The 26586-nt window shown below is 43.9% G+C and overlaps 1 protein-coding gene across 1 annotated transcript in view; it reads left to right on the top strand.

Annotated features, from left to right (window-relative positions):
• PLCB1 (phospholipase C beta 1) overlaps positions 1-26586 on the top strand; it is a 990679-nt gene that overhangs the window by 570784 nt on the left and 393309 nt on the right. The window contains exon 6 of the mRNA XM_075339307.1: positions 15023-15076. Coding sequence (XP_075195422.1) covers positions 15023-15076 — 54 coding nt within the window. The remainder of the gene's footprint in view (positions 1-15022; positions 15077-26586) is intronic.

Below are 26586 nucleotides of genomic sequence, written 5' to 3'. Positions count from 1 at the left end.
GAGCAGCTATGTTTTCTGCTCTGGCTGCGATATGGCAGAGCAAACTGCGGCTGCGCGAGCTGACCTAACTGCACAGGCGTGAGATTTGAAAATACGATGAGGAGGATGAGGGAGGGCGTCATCCCGTGAATCAAGGAAGAAAGACGGCGATCAGCGGCAGGAGGGGGATAAAGGAGCAGAAAATGAGCCCGCCCATCTGGCCAACCAAGGTAATTAGCACACCTAACGGACAAGTTTTATATAGTTATTTTTGGGGTCTGGAAGGGGAGTCAGGGCTAAGGTGCACCTTCATAGAATGCAGCCCAGGAGCTGCAGAAGGGGAGACTTTTAGTTTAATAGGTAAAAATCTGGTGACAGGTTCCCTTTAAAGGGGTCGTCCAGGTTTGTGATGACATTCTGAAGTCTCTTGGTAACTGCAGGCTTCTGAATGCTCACAGCACATATGCTGCTCACTTTTAGGATTCTCCCTTGCCAGTGGCAAGAATGGACAGTCAGTGAGTGAGTGTGAGTATGCGATTTGTATACCACTGTCCACATTCCAACTAGTTGTTTTCATGGAGCAAGGACAGGCATGTCTAGTCATCAAGTGACTGCATGTATGTATATTGCATACTTGTAGTTTAGAAACCTTCCACTCACCGAAGGCACCAGAAAATCCTGACAGCATTCAGTGCTGTGAGAATTCAAAAGTTTTCAATCACATAGAGTGACTGCAGACTTTCATTACAAACTTGAATAATCCCTTTAATGCTACTAACAGAAATAAAAAAAACAGTAAACGTTAACTTGTGAGAGAACCTAATACTTTATTAACATAGCCATGTATCACGTAATCTTACAATTTATTTATGTTGTAAACCTGGATGTCCATTCCAGTATTTGTAGTGCAACAAGTCTTGTTAGAGCAGATGGGAGCCAGGTTTTATGGCTAGCTGGAGAGAAGGGCAGGTCTGGCTATCCACATACCTCCGCCCATGGATGTGTCTCACCTGTTAAGATGGAGACTGTTTGTTTGCCACATGGTCAGTCAGTGTGCGGGGGCTACTATACCTTCAGGAAGGAACTTCATGCAGCGGGGTGTGTAGGCTGACCAGAGTCAGTGAGCTGAAAGGTAGATACTTGTGTTTAAATCAACCTGTTGGACTTTTAAATGGAAATGTTCCTGTGTGCTACCTCAAATAGCAAGCTGAGTGAGTAACCCCATCACATTTGTTACATGTGTACAGGATCAGAACTAATAACAGCAAATTAATTCATAAACAGAACCACCAGCAGTACAGAAATTCATCACCACAATTCCAAGTCAATACAAAAATAGAGCATCATAACCCTCATCAGTACAGAAATACATCACCAGAACCACCAGCAGTACAGAAATTCATCATAAGAACCATAGCCAGTACAAAAATACATCCATATAACCCAAATAAATACAGAAACACAATATCAAAACGTTCATCAGTACAGAAATACATCATCAGAAGCACCATCAGTACATGGTACATCAATTGTAATGTCAGATCAGAACCATATACATTTGTATCACATGAACCGACAACTCCCAGTATGTCTTTAACAATGGTAAGGAGATTCTGAGAGTTGTTAAAATCAGTCATAATGAGACTGCAAACCCTAGAGGAACCATAGTACTGATGAGAGTTAGTCAGTATCACAAATAAACATATATATTTAGGTACCTTATATAGTAGATTACGTTGTCTCTGATTGGAGTAGTTTCTTTCTATTCTTCATCTAATATAAAGCTCGTGAATAAAGATATCTGCCCTACGCTTTGTCACTAAATAAATAATTGCTCCTCATTGTGTTCCCTGTACAAAATATGACACAAACCCAGTCCATTTTCTAGTACATGTCCTCCACACTTCCCTCTTTGCTCCCCATACTGTGTCTGCACCCATCCCCCCCTCACTCCTCATACTGTGTCCGTACCATCCCCCCTCACTCCTCATACTGTGACCACACCCGTCCCGCCTCACTTCTCATACCATGTCTGCATCGATCCCCCTCACTTCTCATACTGTATTCACACCCATCCCCTTTCACTCCTCGTACTGTGTCCACACCCATACCCCCTCACTCCTCATACTGTGTCTGTACTCATCCCACTCTCGCTCCCCATACTGTGTCCTCAAATTTCTTCCCTGCCCTGTTTCCTTCCCATACTGTGTCCACATATATTTCCCCTCCTTGCTCCCCATCCTGTGCCTTCAATTTTCTTTTTCCATTTGCTCCCCATACATTCCCTCCCTCGCTCCCCATACTGTGTCCGTATGCATTACCCCCACACTCTTTCCCCATACTGTGTACTCAAATTTCTTACCCTCTTCCCCTAATTACAATAAATGTTTGGTGTCTTCAGGTCCACTGGAGTACTTACCACACCAAATTTCTGCTGCCTCTGTGGCACAGGGGAGTGATGTCAGGAGTGTGATCAGATGACCTGATCATGCTGCTGGCTTCACCCTGACCCATAAGTGCCGGTGGTGAGGGCTTTAATTGTACTCGCTACTCCTACTACAGGGGACATTGCAAAATACAACCCCTGGGAAACACCTTTGACCACTACATCAGGCGACCCAATGGCATCCCCTAAATACACCCCTGCCTAAAATGGTGCATCCACAGAGGACATGCATCTGAAATGCCGCTCTCAGAGGTAAATGGTGGCATTCAGGGGAACAGCAGTGATTGGAGGTTAATGCTATGTTCACACGTTGCATTTTTGCTGCCTTTTTTCTGTGTTTTTTTGCAGAAAAACCTGATCTCTTGGGAATCAAAAAAGCTATGGATTTTTTTGCGTTTTTGCTGCATTTTTAGTGTGTCATTTGTCTACAGACATTTTGAAATAAAGTTAGTTTAATTCTCCACAAAAGCAGCAAAAATGCAGCAAAAAACATAGCTGCGTTTTTGCACTTTCTCATTGCTTATAATGGTGAAAAAAGCAGCAAAAACACTTGATACTGCTTCTTTCAGATATTCAACTTCAGTCAAGATAAAAACAAGTATGTGTCTGTGTGTGCATGAGATTTCTGAAATCATAAAACCAATGAACATAACATGCATAAAAAGCCGCAAAAACACACTGTGTGCACATAGCTCTTAGCATCTGATACAACCCTTGTGTGTGGCAACTCAGCAAAGGTTGAGTCAATTCAGATAAATGAGACAGGACAGGACGACTGCAGAAAAGCAGTTACACCCCAAATAAAGTTATTACATGGCTCATTTTTGGATTATTTTTCAGAATAGTTTACATTTTTAGATCTCTTCCTTGTTTTTCCATTAACTGCACCTTTTTTTCTTCAATAATTTGGAAATTACTCCGACAGTCTATTATGCGCTGATATAAAACCTCTACAAAGAGATACCGGCTTCTCAGAGGAGCAGAATAGTTACACAGCGATTGTGTATCACGCAAAGCTTGAACTCAAGGATGACATGAATGTGAAATCTAAGCTGGCATCCGGCACTGGCAGCTTTGTGCCTTTGTCACATTCCAAGTATGACTCAACTATTTCTCTTCTACAAAGAAATAGCGCACAGCTTTGTAATACATACCCGTCCTACTTTCAGTGAATTATTAAAAGGTCGATTATGGAAAACACAAAAAAGATGATACAGTCAGAAACTATCAAAAAGTGCTCAGACTGAGCAGCGCAAGTTTTTCAGGATTGCAGAGCCAGAAATGTCATTTGGCACCATTGATATGTTACTACAATGTTATGTACAGATGAGTCACTTATTACATGTCCTTTCTGATCTACACATAGTTGAGAGGCACAAGATTAGCAGTTTTAGGGTCAGCACACACGGCGAGTAATACGGAGCAAGTGGAATGCGATAAAAAAATTGCATTTCACTCGGACCAATATTACTCTATGGAGCCGCTCCCATGAGCGATTGTTTTCTCAGCCCTAATCGGACCGAGAAAACAGTCGCAGCATGCTGCAGGTGGAATGCGATCTTGTTCCACTCGCACGCATTCAAGTCTATGGGGCGAGAGAAACATCGCACTGCACTCGCGTTACACCGGTGTAATGCAAGAGCAGTGCGATTCTCGCATCAGCCGGCAACGGAGGAGATAGGGAGATAAATCCCTCCCTCTCCTCCACAGCGCCATCCCTTCCCTCCGCTGTACCAGCCCTCCCTTCTGCAACTGTGATTTGATCGTACGATTAATCATAAGGCATCGCCAAAATACGTTGGTCTTGGAAAAACCGGGGGGACCCATGGTCATTCGCCATTTTTAATGCCATTGTCTGTCTGGATATTTTTAGATTGATCTATTAAAGCTGTTTTTAGATCTGCAACACTGGTTTCTTTCCATCGCTGGATACCTATGGTTTCCTTTCTAAATTGAAGAATAGGTAAGGGTGGACTCATCAGAATGGAAAGAGTTTTTAACAAAAATTATCTCTAAGACCCGCAACACACATCCGTTTAATTTGTACGTGTGTGGTACGTATTTGCACGTACCGGAGACACGTACACACGGAGACCCATGTTATTCAATGGTAGATGGCACACACACGTAAAATCACACGGAACGTGTGACCGTGTGGCAAGTACGTGTGTGCGCTTTTCTACACGGACAACATGTCCATTTTTGGCCGGCAGCACGCAGGCACGGACCCGCTTTAATCTATGGGTCCGTGCCTGCACGGACCGCACACGGAGTATGTCCGTGTTCAGCACGTTTCGTGCGTGTGCGTTTTTACACTAGCGATCTTATTTTTTGTTTTTTTTAAATTAAAGTCAGTATACTTACCTTTTTTTCTGCTGTTCTCAGTCATACTTACATTGGCGCTCGTTTTTTTTCTTCCCCCGGCTCATACCGCTCCCCGATCACCAGCGTGGCGAGGAACAGCTGTGCAGAGAATACGCGGCAACAATTACTTTGAATATGCCGGCCGCTCATTAATCAATCTCGTATTCCCTGCTTTCCCCACCCACAGACGCCTCTGATTGGTTGCAGTCAGACACGCCCCCCACACTGAGTGACAGGTGTCTCACTGCACCCAATCACAGCAGCTGGTGGGCGTGTCTATACTGTGCAGTAAAATAAATAAATAATTTTAAAAAACGGCGTGCGGTCCCCCCCAATTTTAATACCAGCCAGATAAAGCCATACGGCTGAAGGCAGGGAATTCTCAGGATGGGGAGCCCCACGTTATGGGGAGCCCCCCAGCCTAACAATATCAGTCAGCAGCCGCCCAGAATTGCCGCATACATTATATGCGATAGTTCTGGGACTGTACCCGGCTCTTCCCGATTTGCCCTGGTGCGTTGGCAAATCGGGGTAATAAGGAGTTTTTGGCAGCCCATAGCTGCCAATAAGTCCTAGATTAATCATGTCAGGTGTCTCCCCGAGATACGTTCCATGATTAATCTGTAAATTACAGTAAATAAACACACACACCCGAACAATCCTTTATTAAAAAAAAAAAAACCAAACATATACCCTGGTTCACCACTTTAATAAGCCCGAAAAAGCCCTCCATGTCCGGCGTACTCCAGGATGGTCCAGCGTCGCATCCAGCTCTGCTGCATGAAGGTGACCGGAGCTGCTGAAGACACCGCCGCTCCTGTCACCTCCACGCAGCTAATGAAGGGAATAGCGCGATCCTGGAGTACACCGGACATGGAGGGCTGTCACTCAGCGTGGGGGGCGTGTCTGACTGCAACCAGTCACAGGTGTCTGTGGGTGGGGAAAGCAGGGAATACGAGATTGATTAATGAGCGGCCGGCATATTCAAAGTAATTGTTACCGCGTATTCTCTGCACAGCTGTTCCTCGCCGCGCTGGTGATCAGGGAGCAGTAAGTATGAGAGAGGGCTGCTCACTTCAGTCACTCGGGGGATTAGCGGTCACTGGTGAATCCTTCACAGGTGACCGCTAATCAGTACGTGGCACACAGACAGAGCCGCAGCATGACAATGAAGTCGGGTGAAGTTCACCCGAGTTCATTCTCATCGCGCAACTCTGTCTGCTGTCAGCCGACATGTATCAACGACATTGTGCAACACACAAACGGACATTCCACACGGACATTCCACATACACGGGCATTTTAGACACAAACACGGACATTTTACACATACACACGGCTCGCATACGCCATCACACGGATGCCATACGTACCGGAGAAACGCCCCAAAAAAACGGAGCACGGACCCGAAAAACGGACCGTGTCACACGGACATTTTTTTTGCGGAAGTGTGTTTTAGGCCTAATAGACTAAATCACAGCAACAACTGCAACTAGAAGCTGGAATTATTACTTGCATGTCATATCATCAGTGTCGTACTCGGATGCAAGGGCCCATCAGTAACATTGATGCTGGTGGCCCACTGTCTAGGTGCATGCCAACATGAAATTACCTTCATTCACAAATGTACCTATGATTCTATATATTAATAAACTGGGCTATTTGTTAAAATAATGAGATGCTGCGTCTGTTTGTACATAGCGAATCAAGTGTATTATGACAACTACTGCTCATCCGGGAGTTGGTGCCCGCTCCTGCACGGGGGCCTACGAGAGGATACACTGGTTCTCCTGTGGGACAGTACAAACCTGATTGTCATGGTATACAATGGTGAGATATGAGGTCTGATACTCTCCAGCGGCCAAGATGGACCTTTAGTAGTTGAAGGGTTATTCTCATCTCCATGATCCTATCTCAATATGTAGTAGGGGTAATAATAATATTAGTAAATACCTCCAATTAGAAATGTAGTATAGTTCTCCTGATATAGCCATGTCTCTTACCTCATGTGCAGGGTATTGCAACTTAGGTATCCATGGTTACAGACACTCCTATAGTGACAGTTAGTTTCTCATGGTCGTAACTGCAATACCCTGAACATGAGGTAAGAGACATAGCTAATCAAGAGAATTATATTACATTTCTAATTGGAGGTATTTGCTAATATTATTATTATTATTATTATTATTATTACTGTTACACCTATAACATATTAGCATAGGATCTTTGTGATGAGAATATCCCTTTAAACATTGTGCTACACAGATTCCTGTAAATCGCCCATATTATTTATATCAGCAGAGCTGTTTGAATGTATGTATTGAATTCTTATAGAACAGTTTCATGGATATTTTCACAATCTGTCCCTTTTTTTCCTTTTACAATTACAATCAAAATTATCCAACCCTAATTGCAAATTAGGTTTATTAGCAAAATGTACAAACTTCCTGCTGTTCTGCAATAAACCAATGAAGCAAGAAAACTGTAAATAGCTCAAAACAGCCAGTATAATGAGTGATTTCTGCAAATTCTCACAAAATGCCACTTTTAATGATTACCGCAGTCTCCACATGGGCATTGACCTCCTGTTCACTAATATACTTGGGTTTGCATGATGCGACATCACCAAAGATTGTCTATGGGTTTCAAGTCAGGTGACTATAAGTAGAGATGAGCGGTTCCGTCGAAGCTCGGGTCGCCGGCAGCAAACAAGTCTAGCTCCAGAGGCTCAAGCTTGACCCAAACCCTGGATCAAGTTACTGATTGGCAGTTTGAGTCTCCACTCACATACAGCCAGCCTTAAATAGAGCACTTCCGGGGTCGGGTGGGTGGGCTTTTTCAAACTATTTTTTCTTACAGACTACATCTATTGTTACCCCCAGTGTGAGCCATTCAAACACTGCAAGCGACTGGCACTGGGCTGAGCACCGAGTGTGCCTGAGCACAGCGTTGCTCACACGAGTTTTGTTCACACATTTAGCATCCGATCCACGAACTCGAACCTTGATTTTTAAATTTGGTGTTCGGTTCGAAAACCGAACCTCAGGTTCACTCATCTTTTTGACAGCCACTCCAGAATCTTGTTCTCTCCTAAAACTAAGGCTTTGAAGTATGCTTGGGGTCATTGTCATGTTGAAGGGTCCAATAATTCTCAAGCTTCAGCTGCTTCACAGAAGTCATGATTAGTGATGGATGAATAGTCACATTTACATTACATTTGGATGTAATAATCACTTTTCTTGTGTGAGAAAGAGAAAAAAATGAGCTACCAGGAAAAAACTGTATGTTCATTCCATGGAGGTGAGAAAAAAAATGTAATACCTCCTTGACTGATACAGCTACATCTCCGCTGGAAGCCCAACTGGTGTGCTAAAATCAACAACTGGCAAGGGCATCACAAGAGCGCATCAGCCAATCGGTGGCTAGACAAAATGTGAGCAACAGCTTCTCAAAAGCTTTAGGTGTAGATGGGAGTGGATTCTGAGACCTCCAAGCCACCATCTTTGAACTATGGGTATGGTGGAAACATGTTCTCTGGATTGATAAATTACTCTTTATCATATGGCTATTTGATGCATCAATATCAGCTTTATGTAAAACTAGTATCAGTCCAAGTACCATATACATATTGTCAACTATGAGTGGATAAATAGTAAGGTCTTTCAGACTGTTCTTATTTCGGGCTCAGCATATCATGAGATTCTGAAGAAATGTGAGCAGTGTCATAACGCCAATATAAGATGCCATCTTGGCTTTTGAAGACACCACCTCGGCCTTTACAGAACCTAACTGGCTAGTGAGATTCTTCAAGTATCGTTTTCAATTTCCTGTTCTTATGATGGAACAGAAAACTGGAAATGATAACACAAATGTAAGACCATCCTTAGACGTAGAGGACATTGAGTCTTTCTTTTGTTTCAGTAAAAACTCGCATGGTTGGGTCAAATATTTTAATTCATTGTGAGCCAACCTTTCTCACTAAAAAAACTCAAGTCCCCAACCTTACTCATACCCTTGGAGTGAATTTTCAAAAGGCTAATAGATCCTTGGAAAGTAGGGTGTGAGTGAACTCCAAATGAGATGAGGTATTTGACAAACCCAAATAAAGTATGTGTGATGTTCAGGTGGAATATGATATGGACGAGGCAATGATGGACATACCATAATTACTGCAAATAAATAAACCAAAATAGATATTATTTAGAAGAAGCATATGCGAAACGCGCGTAGGGGTACTTTCTTTCACCTTCAGGTTGTCTCTTTATTGGTTGTGTGTTCCTTTGTGTGCCCTGATCTGCTCCCCATGGCTCCTTGGAGTAAATCTTTGTTTTGGGAGGTCCTCTTTTTCGCTGTGTACATAACCGCAGTGGATTTCTTATTTCCCCTTTGTGTCTTTCACCACTAAGTGGAGTTAATGGGGTCTTTTGTTCATATTTGAATCCTCTGCTGGGTGCCCTGCTCATTGGCATATATTTTTCCTTTATATTATTGTAGAGATCTGTGGCTTATTGTATTGGTTTATGAATAGGTTGTTTATTACACTAGCTTATTTTTGGTGCAGTTTGTTTGTTTTGCTCCAGTCATAACCTTGCTTGTTCCACCATTGCCACCTAATATTTAGCTTTACTCTTGACTTAGGAGGTTGCTATCTTTATCCTTGATGGACATTTGCATACTTATTTCTTCCTCCTTGTTGTCCATATAGGGACAATTTATTGTTTATACAATATTTGTTGGTTACTGAGCAGTTTTCATTATAACCTGGCCCACATTCATCTATCATCTATTCCTATTTTCTTCAGTCCCTTTTTTTAGGCCTTATATCACCTGGAGCATACTTACACCGCTTTTGATGATTTTTTTTGAAAAAAAAATATTTTTTTCTTGTACCTCTGTATGTTATTCAACTACACTTTCCTTGACAACCTGAGGCTACCTGGTAGTGACCTCGTTTTTGTATGTATGTCTTTTTAATAATTTGTTTGAATAAAAATATATTTTTAATCAAATGGCTTATACACTCATGTGTTTTGTAGGTCTTTGTCATTTATGAGTGGAGCCACTCACTTATACTTTGGTCTAGTATAGCATTTTCAAAATAGATATTAGATGTAAAAAGTTGAGATGAACGAACCTTTGGAAGTTCGGATCGGAGGCACAGTCGAACCTGATAAGGTTCAGTTTGTGACCCTGACTTGATCCGAACCTCAAAGGAAGTCAGTTATTGGGCAGTTTGTGACTCCACCAACAGCAGCAAGTCATAAGAAGGGGTTTTTCAATTTATTTTTTTTTTGCGTGTGTGTGCCTACAACATCACGCTGATTTTACCCCAGTGTGAGCCATTCAAACACTGCCCGCAGCTCACACAGGGCTGAGTATCACTCATACCCACGCACCGCGCTGCTCGCTTGAGTGGTTTGCACTCATAACTCACTTGAACTTTGTACCCAAACTTTGTTTTTTTGGAAGTCTTGTAAAAAAGACTATAACTATTGATTTTATTGTTTTTCATATATATCCACCTGACTATACCTGCCATATTTTGCACAAATCTATGTAAACATTTGCATTGTATAGCGCGTTCTCCTGATTTAGACTCCAGAGTGCAGCGCCACTCCAAGCTGAATTGATGCCAGGATCTTCAGGCTTTCAGATGCTTTAGGAGGAGATTGAGATTCTCAGCTCTCAAACAATATATCAAGTGGAGATTAAACAAGAATGGAGAGGCTGTCCCATTACAACTAGAGAAATCTACAATGGAGATGCCTATTGTAATTACACACGCAGTCATCTGCCTGAGCCGGGCACTCCTGGGTACGCAGCCCTTGCCTTGTACGCTGAAAGTCATTTTGTGCAATTTGTGCATTGTCAGAGGCGAGGACTCTGGAGAAGAAACATATAAGGACCAATCTTCTGTGTCTCTAAACATTTGTGTTTCTGAAATATTTGGCTTGACAGTGCTAGATAGTGGTGGTGAGTGATATCACTGGTGTCCCCTAACAACCCAATATCTTGTCTACATGATTATGTAGAGAACACAGCTGCTGAAAAGAAGGACATTCACTCACTTTAGGTACAAAATAGAAGCTTTGCGGCTGCTGACTGGCATTGAGTGAAGCAATAATCAGCGTTCAACCAATCACATCACCATCGACAGTAATTGAGGTGCCAAAGTGAAGGCTATAGTGAAGCTGCTGTATACGTGATCCGGAGCTGCAGCTTTTTTACATGTCTGAGCATTAGAGGAAGAGAGTCAATAGAATCCATAACACTCCATTTACAAAGTAATTAAACTCCAGGACCTGCTGACCAGCCCCCTTTGGTTATCAAAGTATATATCTTAGTAATTCACTATTATCTATTCGAGAGGATTGGTATTGGACATAAAAGCAGCTTGAAGACAAGTAATTGACAGCCCCTGATGGTGTCTGTGCAGAGTCTCTCGGGCCGCAGTACAAGCTACTGTTAATCACGTAATCAGACCATTCAATGCTAGGAGCTAATGAGCCAAGGGTTCGATATTGTGCTCCCATGTGTGTTCAACCCCATAACTAGACCTCATAACACATAGTTGATGTATATAAACATTCCTGATATTCCTACCGATATGGTAAGACTCCTCATTTGTAAGATAACTGGTCCCATGTTGTTATTCTGTACTCTTGGCCGGTGGGGCTGCAGTCATTTGACCTTTTTTAGATGATCCCTAGAAAAATGATATTAGATAAAATATACCTTATAGAGCACATTATATGGTTAATCGAACTAATACTTTATAAATATGACTTTGATCTATTATTTAAAGCGGGGGGGTCATCAGAAAAATAGGTTTATATGGAAAATGTATTTATTTGTTTTAGTTTCCTATTAATTTTTAGTTTAAATTTTTTTTAGAAATTTTCACATCGGCCACTAGGCTTTATATTAGACTCTTACTGCTTATTATCCTTATGGACCATAGCAGCAATAGAGTGACCCAGACCCTGTTTGTATAAAAGTGTTAACTGACACTCTGCAACTAGGGCAAAAGCTATGATATCACCTATTCTGAATGGTTGATATTGTGCTATCTACTGTATATAGAGGTGTAATCATGCATTGTAATCCTGTCTGTGAGGATAATTAGACTGCTGAAAAGTCTTCTGTAAATAACAGGACGTATGAGTCTAATATTAAACCTGATGTCCCATGTAAAAATTATAGGATCTTGATTTTATGTATAAATTGTGAAAAATAGAAAAATAAATAAAGTATAAAAAAAGGAATTAAATAAAAAAAAAGAATTAAACAATAAGTCATTTTCTGATGACACATTTGTATGCATACCTGTTAGATGTAAACCACATTGTATCAAGAGGTTTATCATGAGAGGGAGGTAAATAAAAGCTTTAGCGAAAATCAAAGGCAAAGTATAAAAAAACATTGCTGTGATTTCCAGTACTATGCAAACATTATAGACAGGTAAGGATAAAATGCTGCAAAATTGCAATTTAGTAATTTATTTTTATGAGCTTATCAAAATTCAAAGTGAATGAATAAAAGAAAAATATAAATCAAATCAATATTTTTTGCGATCATCATTTTCCTTTAAAAAATCATTAATTCTTCTAGGTACACTTGCACATAGTGTTTGAGGGAACTCCGCAGTGAGGTTTTTCCAAACATCTAAGAGAACTAACTACTGATCCTTCTGTCTCTTCATGTAGCCCCAGACAGATTCGAGAGCTTTGTGGGGTAATGTCATCACTTCCATGACCCCTTGTTCTTCTTTACGATAATGTCGACATGGAGGATAGAAGAGTATTCAGTGGCTCCTGTGGAGCTCTAGTGAACTCCATGCCCACTAGAGCTAAGGCAGTTCTTGAAAATAATGGTGGCCACACAACATATTTACACTTTGAGCACAATTTTTCCAATGTGAATTAGGGGTGTATTCACTTTTGCTGCCAGTGGTTTAAATACTAATGGCTGTGTGGTGAGTTATTTAGAGGACACCAAATTTACACTGTTATACAAGCCGTACACCAACTACTCTACATTGTATCCGAGTGCAGATCTTCAGTTTTGTCCCATAAATAGATCTAATAAAATATTTACAAAAATATAAAGGGTGTACTCACTTTTGTGATGTATTAAAATATTTGCAAAATGTGTGTAGAAATAATTAATAAAATAATAAATAATAAAATTAATAGAGAATGGTGTACATTGAACTGTTTACAAGACAGCAGAGTAGAGCAGCCTACATGGGTAGTCATGGTCCTATGCATTTTGGCAACAAGCCTTATTTATCGTGTTATGAAGATTGGCCAAGAGTAAGGCATATAACTAGGCAGGGGCAGATACAGACAGAAGAGGGTCCCTGTACAAGAACAGTATATGGACCGCTTACAGTTGTTGTTATAAGGCTGTCTGTTACAGAATCTGGTTGCTGAAATGGTGGTGGAAGTGGCCCCCAGACTTCGTGACCCCTGCCTCTAGGTACGTGACTATCCTTGTATAGGCTGCTCTGTTCCGTGATCATGTTTTGATGGCTATCAGTGCTGGACATTACTTTTTGACTATTGGATCACAAGGCTGGATATAGTCTTCTCTTTTCCAAGAGGTATCAATCTCAACTAAGATAACAATTTGCCAGAGAATTTGCGTAGAACAGTTAACTTTGGGGTCAGGGTGGTCAGATCTTTCTTAACAATAACAGTATTTTTTATTCAATGTTCAACTTTGCCATCATCATACTCAACTCATCAATATGGTTATCGTTAGTCTCACATATAACCGGTCTTGAGTACATCTCTCCCGTTTTATGCATCTGCACTGACATCTCTCGCTGCTCACTGGGCTTCTTCGCGGTCTCTATCTTATCAGGTTGGATGTTACTTAAAGAGAACCAACCACCAGGATTTTGCTACATAAACTAAAGCCAGTGCTATAATGGTGCTATCATGCTGATTCTATACATACCTTTAGTTGTGAGATCGGATGTATACTTTGTGACATATAGGCAAGTAAAGTTTGTGAAATGCACTGATATTTGATTGATAGTAGCTACAGAATAACTAATAGGTGGGTTGGGTTTTGCTAGTTATTCCCGCCCCTGTCAGCTTGGCTGTCCTTCCTCCCTATTCCTCCCCCTGTAATAACCGAGAAAGGGGCAGTAAGGACAGGCAGGAAGACAGGAATGGGAATAACTAGCAAAACCTGACCCACCTATCAGATATTCAGTAGCTGCTATCAATCAAATAGTGTATTTCACAAACTTTACTTGCCTGTATTTCAGAAACTACATACTACATCCGATCTCACAACTAAAGGTATGTATAGAATCAGTATGAAAGTGCCAGTATAGCACTGGCTTTAGGTTATATAGGAAAATCCTGGTGGTTGGCCCTCTTTAAGTTATTGCTTCCTTTATGCTATCTCTTTAAAATGGCATAGCCTGACTAGAGCATTTATAGCAAAAAACTGTTATTACGCACCAGTAAAACATGACGTAGAAGTCAATATATACAAATTAACAGAGTATACGATGTCTACCTGTAAGTAAGAATGAGTAATCACAGGTCAAACATGGCAAGCGTCCCAAAAAAGTTTCATGTTTTACAAAACTCTAAATTCTACAATGTATAAAACATACGGATCCAGAATACGAAGCTGAAGCTCAGGTATAATTGGGATATGCGGCTAGACAATGATCAAACTCACAAAAGTCTATATGTAAATGAATAGAATAGGAACTAAAAGTGAGGAATTGGCCTAGTTATAGAGTTATAGCCCTGATTTATTGAGATTTTTCAGTAGGAATTGAAAATGAGCAATTCATACATAAGGATGTATTATTGTCTGAACTTTAGCAGAATGGGCTAAAAGTCTTAATCATTGATGTGAAAGATGATATTGAATTATAGAAATCCGCTGCTAATGGTGTATCAGAAATCATCCAGTGTGAAAAATATGCAATAACGACATATGGAAGGGGTTATATAATTGTACGAGGGCCGCGCTTGACATTTACATTTATTTTATGCTTGGTGAAAATCAATGCAATTGAAGTCGGATGTTTGTCAATCTTACAGGATTACTGCTTTGTTTTCCTTACGTCTTGTCCCTGCCAATTCATCTGCGATCCATCATATAAAGGAAAGAAACATTTTATGCCAAATTTGTGATTTTATACATTCAAAAGTTTTATCTCAGGAAATAAAATAGGTATATCCTCTTTCTATGTTTTCAGATACACCAAGCTGAAGCTTCAAGTCAATCAAGACGGGAAAATCCCTGTTAAAAAGTAAGTGATGGCTTCTAAAGCCTAACGATTAGGGAATATTTCTGTATGAATTAGTAATGATGCGCAGGGACTGAAGCTTTGAAATACTCTCTCTCATTAGTTGTCTTTAAAGAGTAAGTCGTTTCTTTTTCCTTCCAGAAATCAATCGTACATGTAAAATAAGTAACTTTATAATATATCTTTTAAAGAAATCTGCTTTTTTCTCCTCCTGGACTGATCATTCATTCTCAAAGTTCTTAACTGACAGGTAAAATTTGTCTTCAGTGATTTACAGATTTTCCCCTAACTGAAATAGGATATGACAACTGGTGCTCATAAAGTTCTATGGAGAATTGTAATTGTCATTTCCAAGATCGTGTAGTAGAATTTCTGTGTCTACCTCTAGCTCATCCTTGCTCATCACCCCTTCCCTCTATCCTCTAGCTCATCCTTCCTCATCACCCCTTCCCTCTATTATCTAGCTCATCCTTCCACATCACCCCTTCTCTTTATCCTCTAGCTCATCCTTCCTCATCACTCCTTCCTTCTAGCTTCTAGCTCATCTTTCCACATCACCCCTTCCATTTATCCTCTAGCTCATCGTTCCTCATCACCCCTTCCCTCTATCCTCTAGCTCATCCTTCCTCATCACCCCTTCCCTCTATTATATAGCTCATCCTTCCACATCACCCCTTCTCTTTATCCTCTAGCTCATCCTTCCTCATCACCCCTTCCCTCTATCTTCTAGCTCATCCTTCCTCATCACCTCTTCCCTCTATCCTCTAGCTCATCCTTCCTCATCACCCCTTCCCTCTATTATCTAGCTCATTCTTCCATATCACCCCTTCCCTCTATCCTCTAGCTCGTCCCTCCTCATCACCCCTTCCTATCCTCTAGCTTATCCTTTCTCATCTCCTCATTCTTCCTCATCACCACTTTCTTCGATCCTCTAGCTCATCCTTCCTGATCGCCCCTTCCTTCTATCCTCTAGCTCATCCTTCCTCATCAGCCCTTCCCTTTATCCTCTAGCTCATCCTTACTCATCACCCCTTCCCTTTATCTTCTAGCTCAACCTCCTTCATCACCCCTTCTATCTATCCTCTAACTCATCCTTCCTCGTCACCCCTTCCATCAATCCTCTAGCTCATCCTTCCTCATCATGCCTTCCCTCTATCATCTTACTCATCCTTCCTCATCACCCCTTCTGTCTATCCTCTAGCTCATCCTTCCACATCACCCCTTCCCTCTTTTATCTAGCTCATCCTTCTCCATTACCCCTTCCCTCTATCCTCTAGCTCATCCTTTCTCATCACCCCTTCCCTCTATCCTCTATCACATTCTTCTTCATCCCTCCTTGACTTCCATAGAATTTTAAAAGCACAAACTACTATCATCCCCTATCTCTGTAATGTAATAATCTGTCTTAACTAGAGATGAGCGAACCGGTCCCGGTTCGGCTCGAGGTCGGCTCGCCGAACGGAGGTCCCGTTCGAGTTCGGCTCGTCGAACGTTCGACGAACCGAACTCGAACTGCATAGGAAACAATGGCAGGCAATCACAAACACATAAAAACACCTAGAAAACACCCTCAAAGGTGTCCTAAAGGTGACAAACAACTCACAACACAAACACATGGGAAAGTGACAAGGACATATACTCATGCGAAAACAAAAGAGCAGGACAAGGAAAAAGAGGAGACACAGATATAGATATGGCACACCCTTCTAAAATTATGTAAAACACCGCAAGGTGACTCCAAGCGGAGTCTCCCTTTTGTTCCAAAAATTGTGCCCCACACACACCCACCCATTCAGTGGCAGCACTTGTGCCCTAGTTGTGCACTTCACAGCTAGATTTGCATCAAGCACATTCAAAAATACGGCCTAATTAACCGTCCCCAGGATGACACCGGGGTAGGTAGCAAAGTCTTTCCTGATCCCAGCTCTGTTCATCTTGGCTTCTTTTAAAAACAATGTAAGCAAGGGTTACTCCAAGCGGAGTCTCCCTTTTCTCCAAAAATTGGGCCCCACACACGCCCACCCCTTCAGTGGCAGCAGTTGTGCCCCAGTTGTACAATTCACAGCTAGATTTGCATCAAGCACATTCAAAAATACGCTCTAATTAACCGTCCCCAGGATGACACCAGGGTAGGTAGCAAAGTCTTTCCTGATCCCAGCTCTGTTCATCTTGGCTTCTTTTAAAAACACAGCAAGCAAGGGTTACTCCAAGCGGAGTCTCCCTTTTTTTCCAAAAATTGGGCCCCACACACACCCACCCATTCAGTGGCAGCACTTGTGCCCTAGTTGTGCACTTCACAGCTAGATTTGCATCAAGCACATTCAAAAATACGCTCTAATTAACCGTCCCCAGGATGACACCAGGGTAGGTAGCAAAGTCTTTCCAGATCCCAGCTCTGTTCATCTTGGCTTCTTTTAAAAACACAGCAAGCAAGGGTTACTCCAAGCGGAGTCTCCCTTTTGTTCCAAAAATTGTGCCCCACACACACCCACCCATTCAGTGGCAGCACTTGTGCCCTAGTTGTGCACTTCACAGCTAGATTTGCATCAAGCACATTCAAAAATACGGCCTAATTAACCGTCCCCAGGATGACACCGGGGTAGGTAGCAAAGTCTTTCCTGATCCCAGCTCTGTTCATCTTGGCTTCTTTTAAAAACAATGTAAGCAAGGGTTACTCCAAGCGGAGTCTCCCTTTTTTCCAAAAATTGGGCCCCACACACGCCCACCCCTTCAGTGGCAGCAGTTGTGCCCCAGTTGTACAATTCACAGCTAGATTTGCATCAAGCACATTCAAAAATACGCTCTAATTAACCGTCCCCAGGATGACACCAGGGTAGGTAGCAAAGTCTTTCCTGATCCCAGCTCTGTTCATCTTGGCTTCTTTTAAAAACACAGCAAGCAAGGGTTACTCCAAGCGGAGTCTCCCTTTTTTTCCAAAAATTGGGCCCCACACACACCCACCCATTCAGTGGCAGCACTTGTGCCCTAGTTGTACACTTCACAGCTAGATTTGCATCAAGCACATTCAAAAATACGCTCTAATTAACCGTCCCCAGGATGACACCAGGGTAGGTAGCAAAGTCTTTCCAGATCCCAGCTCTGTTCATCTTGGCTTCTTTTAAAAACACAGCAAGCAAGGGTTACTCCAAGCGGAGTCTCCCTTTTGTTCCAAAAATTGTGCCCCACACACACCCACCCATTCAGTGGCAGCACTTGTGCCCTAGTTGTGCACTTCACAGCTAGATTTGCATCAAGCACATTCAAAAATACGGCCTAATTAACCGTCCCCAGGATGACACCGGGGTAGGTAGCAAAGTCTTTCCTGATCCCAGCTCTGTTCATCTTGGCTTCTTTTAAAAACAATGTAAGCAAGGGTTACTCCAAGCGGAGTCTCCCTTTTTTCCAAAAATTGGGCCCCACACACGCCCACCCCTTCAGTGGCAGCAGTTGTGCCCCAGTTGTACAATTCACAGCTAGATTTGCATCAAGCACATTCAAAAATACGCTCTAATTAACCGTCCCCAGGATGACACCAGGGTAGGTAGCAAAGTCTTTCCTGATCCCAGCTCTGTTCATCTTGGCTTCTTTTAAAAACACAGCAAGCAAGGGTTACTCCAAGCGGAGTCTCCCTTTTTTTCCAAAAATTGGGCCCCACACACACCCACCCATTCAGTGGCAGCACTTGTGCCCTAGTTGTACACTTCACAGCTAGATTTGCATCAAGCACATTCAAAAATACGCTCTAATTAACCGTCCCCAGGATGACACCAGGGTAGGTAGCAAAGTCTTTCCAGATCCCAGCTCTGTTCATCTTGGCTTCTTTTAAAAACACAGCAAGCAAGGGTTACTCCAAGCGGAGTCTCCCTTTTGTTCCAAAAATTGTGCCCCACACACACCCACCAATTCAGTGGCAGCACTTGTGCCCTAGTTGTGCACTTCACAGCTAGATTTGCATCAAGCACATTCAAAAATACGGCCTAATTAACCGTCCCCAGGATGACACCGGGGTAGGTAGCAAAGTCTTTCCTGATCCCAGCTCTGTTCATCTTGGCTTCTTTTAAAAACAATGTAAGCAAGGGTTACTCCAAGCGGAGTCTCCCTTTTTTCCAAAAATTGGGCCCCACACACGCCCACCTCTTCAGTGGCAGCAGTTGTGCCCCAGTTGTACAATTCACAGCTAGATTTGCATCAAGCACATTCAAAAATACGCTCTAATTAACCGTCCCCAGGATGACACCAGGGTAGGTAGCAAAGTCTTTCCTGATCCCAGCTCTGTTCATCTTGGCTTCTTTTAAAAACACAGCAAGCAAGGGTTACTCCAAGCGGAGTCTCCCTTTTTTTCCAAAAATTGGGCCCCACACACACCCACCCATTCAGTGGCAGCACTTGTGCCCTAGTTGTGCACTTCACAGCTAGATTTGCATCAAGCACATTCAAAAATACGCTCTAATTAACCGTCCCCAGGATGACACCGGGGTAGGTAGCAAAGTCTTTCCAGATCCCAGCTCTGTTCATCTTGGCTTCTTTTAAAAACACAGCAAGCAAGGGTTACTCCAAGCGGAGTCTCCCTTTTGTTCCAAAAATTGTGCCCCACACACACCCACCCATTCAGTGGCAGCAGTTGTGCCCTAGTTGTGCACTTCACAGCTAGATTTGCATCAAGCACATTCAAAAATACGCTCTAATTAACCGTCCCCAGGATGACACCAGGGTAGGTAGCAAAGTCTTTCCAGATCCCAGCTCTGTTCATCTTGGCTTCTTTTAAAAACACAGCAAGCAAGGGTTACTCCAAGCGGAGTCTCCCTTTTTTTCCAAAAATTGGGCCCCACACACACCCACCCATTCAGTGGCAGCACTTGTGCCCCAGTTGTACAATTCACAGTTAGATTTGCATCAAGCACATTCAAAAATACGCTCTAATTAACCGTCCCCAGGATGACACCAGGGTAGGTAGCAGTCTTTCCTGATCCCAGCTCTGTTCATCTTGGCTTCTTTTAAAAACACAGCAAGCAAGGGTTACTCCAAGCGGAGTCTCCCTTTTTTTCCAAAAATTGGGCCCCACACACACCCACCCATTCATTGGCAGCACTTGTGCCCCAGTTGTACAATTCACAGTTAGATTTGCATCAAGCACATTCAAAAATACGCTCTAATTAACCGTCCCCAGGATGACACCAGGGTAGGTAGCAGTCTTTCCTGATCCCAGCTCTGTTCATCTTGGCTTCTTTTAAAAACACAGCAAGCAAGGGTTACTCCAAGCGGAGTCTCCCTTTTTTTCCAAAAATTGGGCCCCACACACACCCACCCATTCATTGGCAGCACTTGTGCCCCAGTTGTGCACTTCACAGCTAGATTTGCATCAAGCACATTCCAAATCCACAAGCATTTACTCTCCCCAGGATGACACAGGGGTAGTAAATTCCTTCTGGATCCATGACTTGTTCATTTTGATGAACGTCAGTCTGTCCACATTGTCACTGGACAGACGCGTGCGCTTATCTGTCAGCACACACCCAGCAGCACTGAAGACACGTTCAGAGACAACGCTGGCAGCTGGACACGACAAAATCTCCAAGGCGTAACTGGAGAGCTCTGGCCATTTTTCTAGATTTGAAGCCCAAAAGGAGCAAGGCTCCATTTGCAAAGTCATGGCATCGATGTTCATATGGAGATACTCCTGTATCATCCTCTCCAGCCGTTGACTATGTGTCAGACTTGTTGTCTCTGGTGGCCTTGCAAAAGAGGGTCTAAAAAAATTATGAAAAGATTCCATAAAATTGCTGTTACCAGCACCAGATACGGTCCTACTGGTACGGGTAGACTGTTGAAGATGACGAGACCGTCCCATGTTTGGCAAGTTACAACTGGGAGATTCCCTCCCTGCACCTGCACGGTTGTTTGGTGGAAAAGCCGAGCTAAGATCGAGTAACAGCTTCTGCTGATACTCCTGCATACGTGCGTCCCTTTCTATGGCTGGAATTATGTCACAAAATTTGGACTTGTACCGGGGATCTAATAGTGTGGCAATCCAGTAGTCATCATCACTTCTAATTTTGACAATACGAGGGTCATGTTGGAGGTAGTGCAACAAGAAGGCACTCATGTGTCTTGCGCAGCCATGCGGACCAAGTCCACGCTGTGTTTGTGGCATAGAGGTGCTACCCGTTCTTTCTTCCTCTGACATCTCCCCCCAACCTCTTTCAACTGAAATTTGACCAAGGTCTCCCTCATCCGCTGAGTCTTCCATGTCCATGGACAGTTCGTCCTCCATTTCTTCATGTTCTCCTGCACCTTCCTCAACATTTCGCCTGCTACTATGCGCCTTTGTTGATCCCTGTCCCCCATGGTCCCATGCCTGCCGCGTTGGTGATGATGAACGTCTGGACCTTGGTGATGTTGTTGTCCCTTGCGCATATGAATCCTCCTGTAGTTCCTCCCCTTCCTGTTGTCCCACCCCCTGACTCCGAATAGTGTTTAGCGTGTGCTCCAGCATGTAAATGACTGGAATCGTCATGCTGATAATGGCATTGTCAGCGCTAAACATATTCGTCGCCATGTCGAAACTGTGCAGAAGGGTGCATAGGTCCTTGATCTGAGACCACTCCATCAGGGTGATCTGCCCCACCTCTGCATCTCGTTGGCCCAGGCTATACGTCATGACGTATTGCACCAGGGCTCGGCGGTGCTGCCACAGTCGCTGTAACATGTGGAGAGTTGAATTCCAGCGTGTCGCCACATCGCATTTCAGGCGATGAACCGGCAGGCCGAAAGACTTCTGGAGCGATGCAAGTCGCTCAGCTGCGGCGCTTGAACGGCGGAAGTGAGCAGACAGTTTTCGTGCCCTGTTCAGAAGGCCATCTAGGCCGGGATAGTGTGTTAAAAATTGCTGGACGACAAGGTTCAACACGTGAGCCATACAAGGTACGTGTGTCACCTTGCCCAGGCGAAGGGCCGCACCCAGGTTTGCAGCATTGTCGCACACGGCCTTACCAGGCTGCAGGTTGAGTGGAGACAACCATTTATTAAACTCGGACCGCAGAGCTGACCACAACTCCTCAGCTGTGTGACTCTTATTCCCAAGACATGTCAAGCTAAAGACCGCCTGATGCCGTTGCGCTCTGCTGCCAGCATAGTAATGAGGGGTGCGTGATTCCTTCTGCGCAGTGAGAACGCTGGTGGCCTGACCAGGCAGGCTTGGGGCGGAGGTGGAGGACCCAGATGAGGTGGAGGAGGCAGAAGCAGTGGCGGAACTTGGACAGACAGAGGATTGACACACAAGTCGTGGGGACGGCAAGACTTGTGCAGCAGACCCTTCAACATCTATCACCATAGTTACCCAGTGCCCAGTCAGCGACATGTAACATCCCTGTCCATGCTTACTGGTCCAAGTATCGGTGGTAAAATGCACCCGTTCACACACAGAGTTTCTCAAGGAAGCGGTGATGTTGTGTGCGACATGCTGGTGTAGCGTGGGCACACCTTTCTTAGAGAAGTAGTGGCGACTAGGCATCTGGTACTGGGGCACAGCGACAGACATAAGGTCTCTAAAATTCTGTGTGTCCACTAGGCGGAAAGGCAGCATTTCGGTAGCCAAGAGCTTACAGAGGGATAGAGTCAACCTCTTAGCTTTGTCATGGGTCGCAGGAAGTGGCCTTTTATTTGACCACATCTGAGGGACAGAGATCTGGCTGCTGTGTGTAGACGGTGTTGAGTAGGGTGTCCCTGGAAAAATGCAGGTTTGTGAGGAAAGTGCAGGTGGAGACATGATGTTGCCTTCATCCAACATTGGTGCTATCGATGTCTGAGAGAGCTGTACACACTCACTTGTTTCCCCTTCCAAACCAACTGACGACCTACCAAGCAAAGTGCCTGTTGCGGTTACAGTGGTGGAAGTTGTGCGTGGAAAAACAGGTGTGACAGCTGTCCCCACAGTCCTAGAAGATGAAGAGCGCGCGGATGCACTGGAAGGGGCAGGCGGTGGATGGTTCACTCCGCTAGGCCGCATTGCAGCACGGTGAGCTTCCCACCAGGACATATGATATTTATTCATGTGACGATTCATGGAAGAAGTTGTCAAACTGCTGAGGTTTTGACCTCTACTAAGAGAACCATGACAAAGTTTACAGATCACATAATTTGGGCGATCTTTTTCTATGTCAAAAAAGGACCAGGCTAGGCAAGGCTTAGAGGCCATGCGACCTGTTGATCCACCCCGAATAATGCTCATAGGCAGAGTGGTGGCTGAGGATGCAGTTGTAGACGTGCTACCAGTGCTCCGACTCTGTCCAGGAAGGCGCAAGGTAACTTCGTCGTGGGTTGCATCCTCCTCCACCGCCTCTGTTGACCTCCTCGAGTGCCTGACTGGGGGTTGACAGTAGGTGGGATCTAGAACTTCATCATCAATTGTTGTGTTTGCACTCCCCTCCCCCTCAGACCGAGCCTCTTCTTGCCCTGACCGAATATTTAAGTTGTCATCCCAATCGGGTATCTGCGTCTCATCTTCATCAGTATGTTCCTCATTGTCTATAACCACAGGTGTTACAGTTTGTGACAAAGGGTCAACATTATGCTCAGAAACTTGGTACTCACGGCCTGAATCAGAGTCACAAAGGTTCTGGGCATAACTGCAGACCATTTCCTGTTCTGTACTCACTGTAGCTTGGGAGCAGACCTCTGATTCCCAGGCTATAGTGTGACTGAACAGCTCTGCAGACTCAGCCATCTCAGTTCCACCATACTGTGCAGGGCTGATGGAGACTTCAGAGCTGGGAGAAAGCAAGTTTGATTGGGATGACAACTCAGAGGACTGGTGTTTGTTGGATGCGGTACTTGAAGTGGCTGAGAGGGCACTTGTTGGACCACTTGAGATCCATTCAAGCATTTTTCTTTTTTGGCCATCATCTACCTTTGTTCCTGTTGTTCGTGTCCGTAAAAAAGGGAGCACATCGGATTGTCCACGGTAAGTAGTAGACATCTTACTTTTGCTGGTAGATGGTCTATCTTCAGCAGATGATAATGGAGCTTTGCCACCTTCCCCACGGACAAACCCTTTTTTTCCTTTTCCACCACGCCTCTTCCCCTTTCCACCAGCATCTGTCATTTTGCCACTCATGTTGATTGCGACAAGATTGTGCACTGAAAATGTGGTAGTAAAAATTGAGAGGTGGTGTAGATTGCAGCAGTGGTCTAGCTTTATTAACAGCAGAATAATAAAGAATAATTATCCCTAACAATGCAACTACGGCCCTTAAACTGGCAGCAGTGTTTGCTAGTATAATGGCTTAGTTATAATGAGTTGGAGTGTGCAATGCAGGTAGAGGTGCTGCAAATGTCTTTGCACTAGTGTGACTAGACAACAGTCCAATAGCCACGTTTAGGATGCCACTAGGTACACTGAGTGTTTGCTAGTATAATGGCTTAGTTATAATGAGTTGGAGTGTGCAATGCAAGCAGAGGTACTGCAAATGTCTTTGCACTAGTGTGACTAGACAACAGTCCAATAGCCACGTTTAGGATGCCACTAGGTACACTGAGTGTTTGCTAGTATAATGGCTTAGTTATAATGAGTTGGAGTGTGCAATGCAGGTAGAGGTGCTGCAAATGTCTTTGCACTAGTGTGACTAGACAACAGTCCAATAGCCACGTTTAGGAAGCCACTAGGTACACTGAGTGTTTGCTAGTATAATGGCTTAGTTATAATGAGTTGGAGTGTGCAATGCAGGCAGAGGTGCTGCAAATGTCTTTGCACTAGTGTGACTAGACAACAGTCCAATAGCCACGTTTAGGATGCCACTAGGTACACTGAGTGTTTGCTAGTATAATGGCTTAGTTATAATGAGTTGGAGTGTGCAGAGGACAGGAGGGTACAGTGCCAGGGTTGTGGGGCTCTGGGTAGAGGAAAGGAAGCCTGCCTTTCTATTCCCTCCTAATGGGGAAATGCAGCGACGAAATCCCTGACCTTAGCTACACAGACGCTGTCTGTTTTCAGGACCTGTCACCTATGGCTCTGACCCTGCCGGTACGAGCCCTTAAAAGGACTGATAGAAAGTGCTCTCCCTAAGCTGTCTAGCGCTGTGTCTGGAGCGTATTCAGCAGTATCAGCAATAGGACAAAGGACGGAGCTGCGCCAGTGATGTCTGACACCAAGGACGCAGAAGGCAGATAATGGCGTGCTGGAGGAAAATGTCCAGTTTTATAATGCAGGGACATGTGACATGGACATCCTATCACACATGCCGTTGCTTCTCTGGCTAAAAGTCCACTTAGCTGTGTGTGTGTCTGGGATTGGCTGACATGCTGGCCCGCCCCACTACACGCGCGCGCTTAGGGAAGGAAGACAAGGAAAAAAAAAAAAAATGGCGATCGCCATTATACAAACAGCAGTGATCTGAAGGCGCTGTTCACGCACACTATACACTGAAATGTCATAATAGTGTGAGTCACAGAGTGACTTACACTATTACAGCGGAAAGCCAGCTAGGAATTTGCTGTTTTTTTGCTGCTAGAACCGTTCTCGAACGTTTCTAGAACTATCGAGATTTTGCAAAAAGCTCGAGTTCTAGTTCGATCTAGAACAGGCCCCAAAATCACTCGAGCCTAGAACTGGAGAACCACGAACCACGAACCGCGCTCAACTCTAGTCTTAACTGAACAAGGATTTTACAGACTTTATCCATGAGTGAAAGGACAATCTAGGAGGTGAAAGAAGCACATTTCTCTGATAAGATATATTACAAAGTTGCTTATTTCCATGTGTAATATTTATTTATGAAATAAATATTAAAATGAGAGTTAGTTTTTATATGTTAACTATTTGTCACCCCCTAGGTAATTCTTTGCATAGAAGAAAGGGAAGAAGGGGGTACAGCTTTCTCTATATTTGTGAGAGTGAATGCTGTGAGAGGGAAGGAGGGGCTGACTTAAAGGTGCTTTACATGCTGCGTTATCGCTAACGCTATATCGTCGGGGTCACGTCGTTAGTGATGCACATCCGAGGCCGTTACCGACATCGCAGAGTGTGACACCAAGAAGCGACGATCAATGAGCGCAAAAACGTGAAAAATCGTTGCTCGTTGACACGTCGCTCCTTTCCATAAAATCGTTGCTTCTGCAGGTACGATGTTGTTGGTCATTCCTGCGGCAGCACACATCGCTATGTGTGACACCACAGGAACGACGAACATCTCCTTACCTGCATCCACCGGCAATGAGGAAGGAAGAAAGTGGGCGGCATGTTCCGGCCGCTCATCTCTGTCCCTCCTCTGCTATTGGACGGCTGCCATGTGACGTCGCTGTGACACCGCATGAACTGCCCCCTTAGAAAGGAGGTGGATCGCTGGCCAGAGCGACATCGCAGGGAAGGTAAGTCCGTGTGACGGGTGTTAGCGATGTTGTGCACCACGGGCAGCGATTTACCCGTGTCGCACAACCGACGGGGGCGGGTACGCTCGCTAGCGATATCGGTACCGATATCGCAGCGTGTAAAGTACCCTTTATACTTATAGTGCCGAACA

The sequence above is a fragment of the Anomaloglossus baeobatrachus genome, chromosome 3 (assembly GCF_048569485.1).
Source record: "Anomaloglossus baeobatrachus isolate aAnoBae1 chromosome 3, aAnoBae1.hap1, whole genome shotgun sequence".
Lineage (NCBI taxonomy): Eukaryota > Metazoa > Chordata > Amphibia > Anura > Aromobatidae > Anomaloglossus > Anomaloglossus baeobatrachus.
This window is presented reverse-complemented; position numbering and strand designations above follow the sequence as displayed.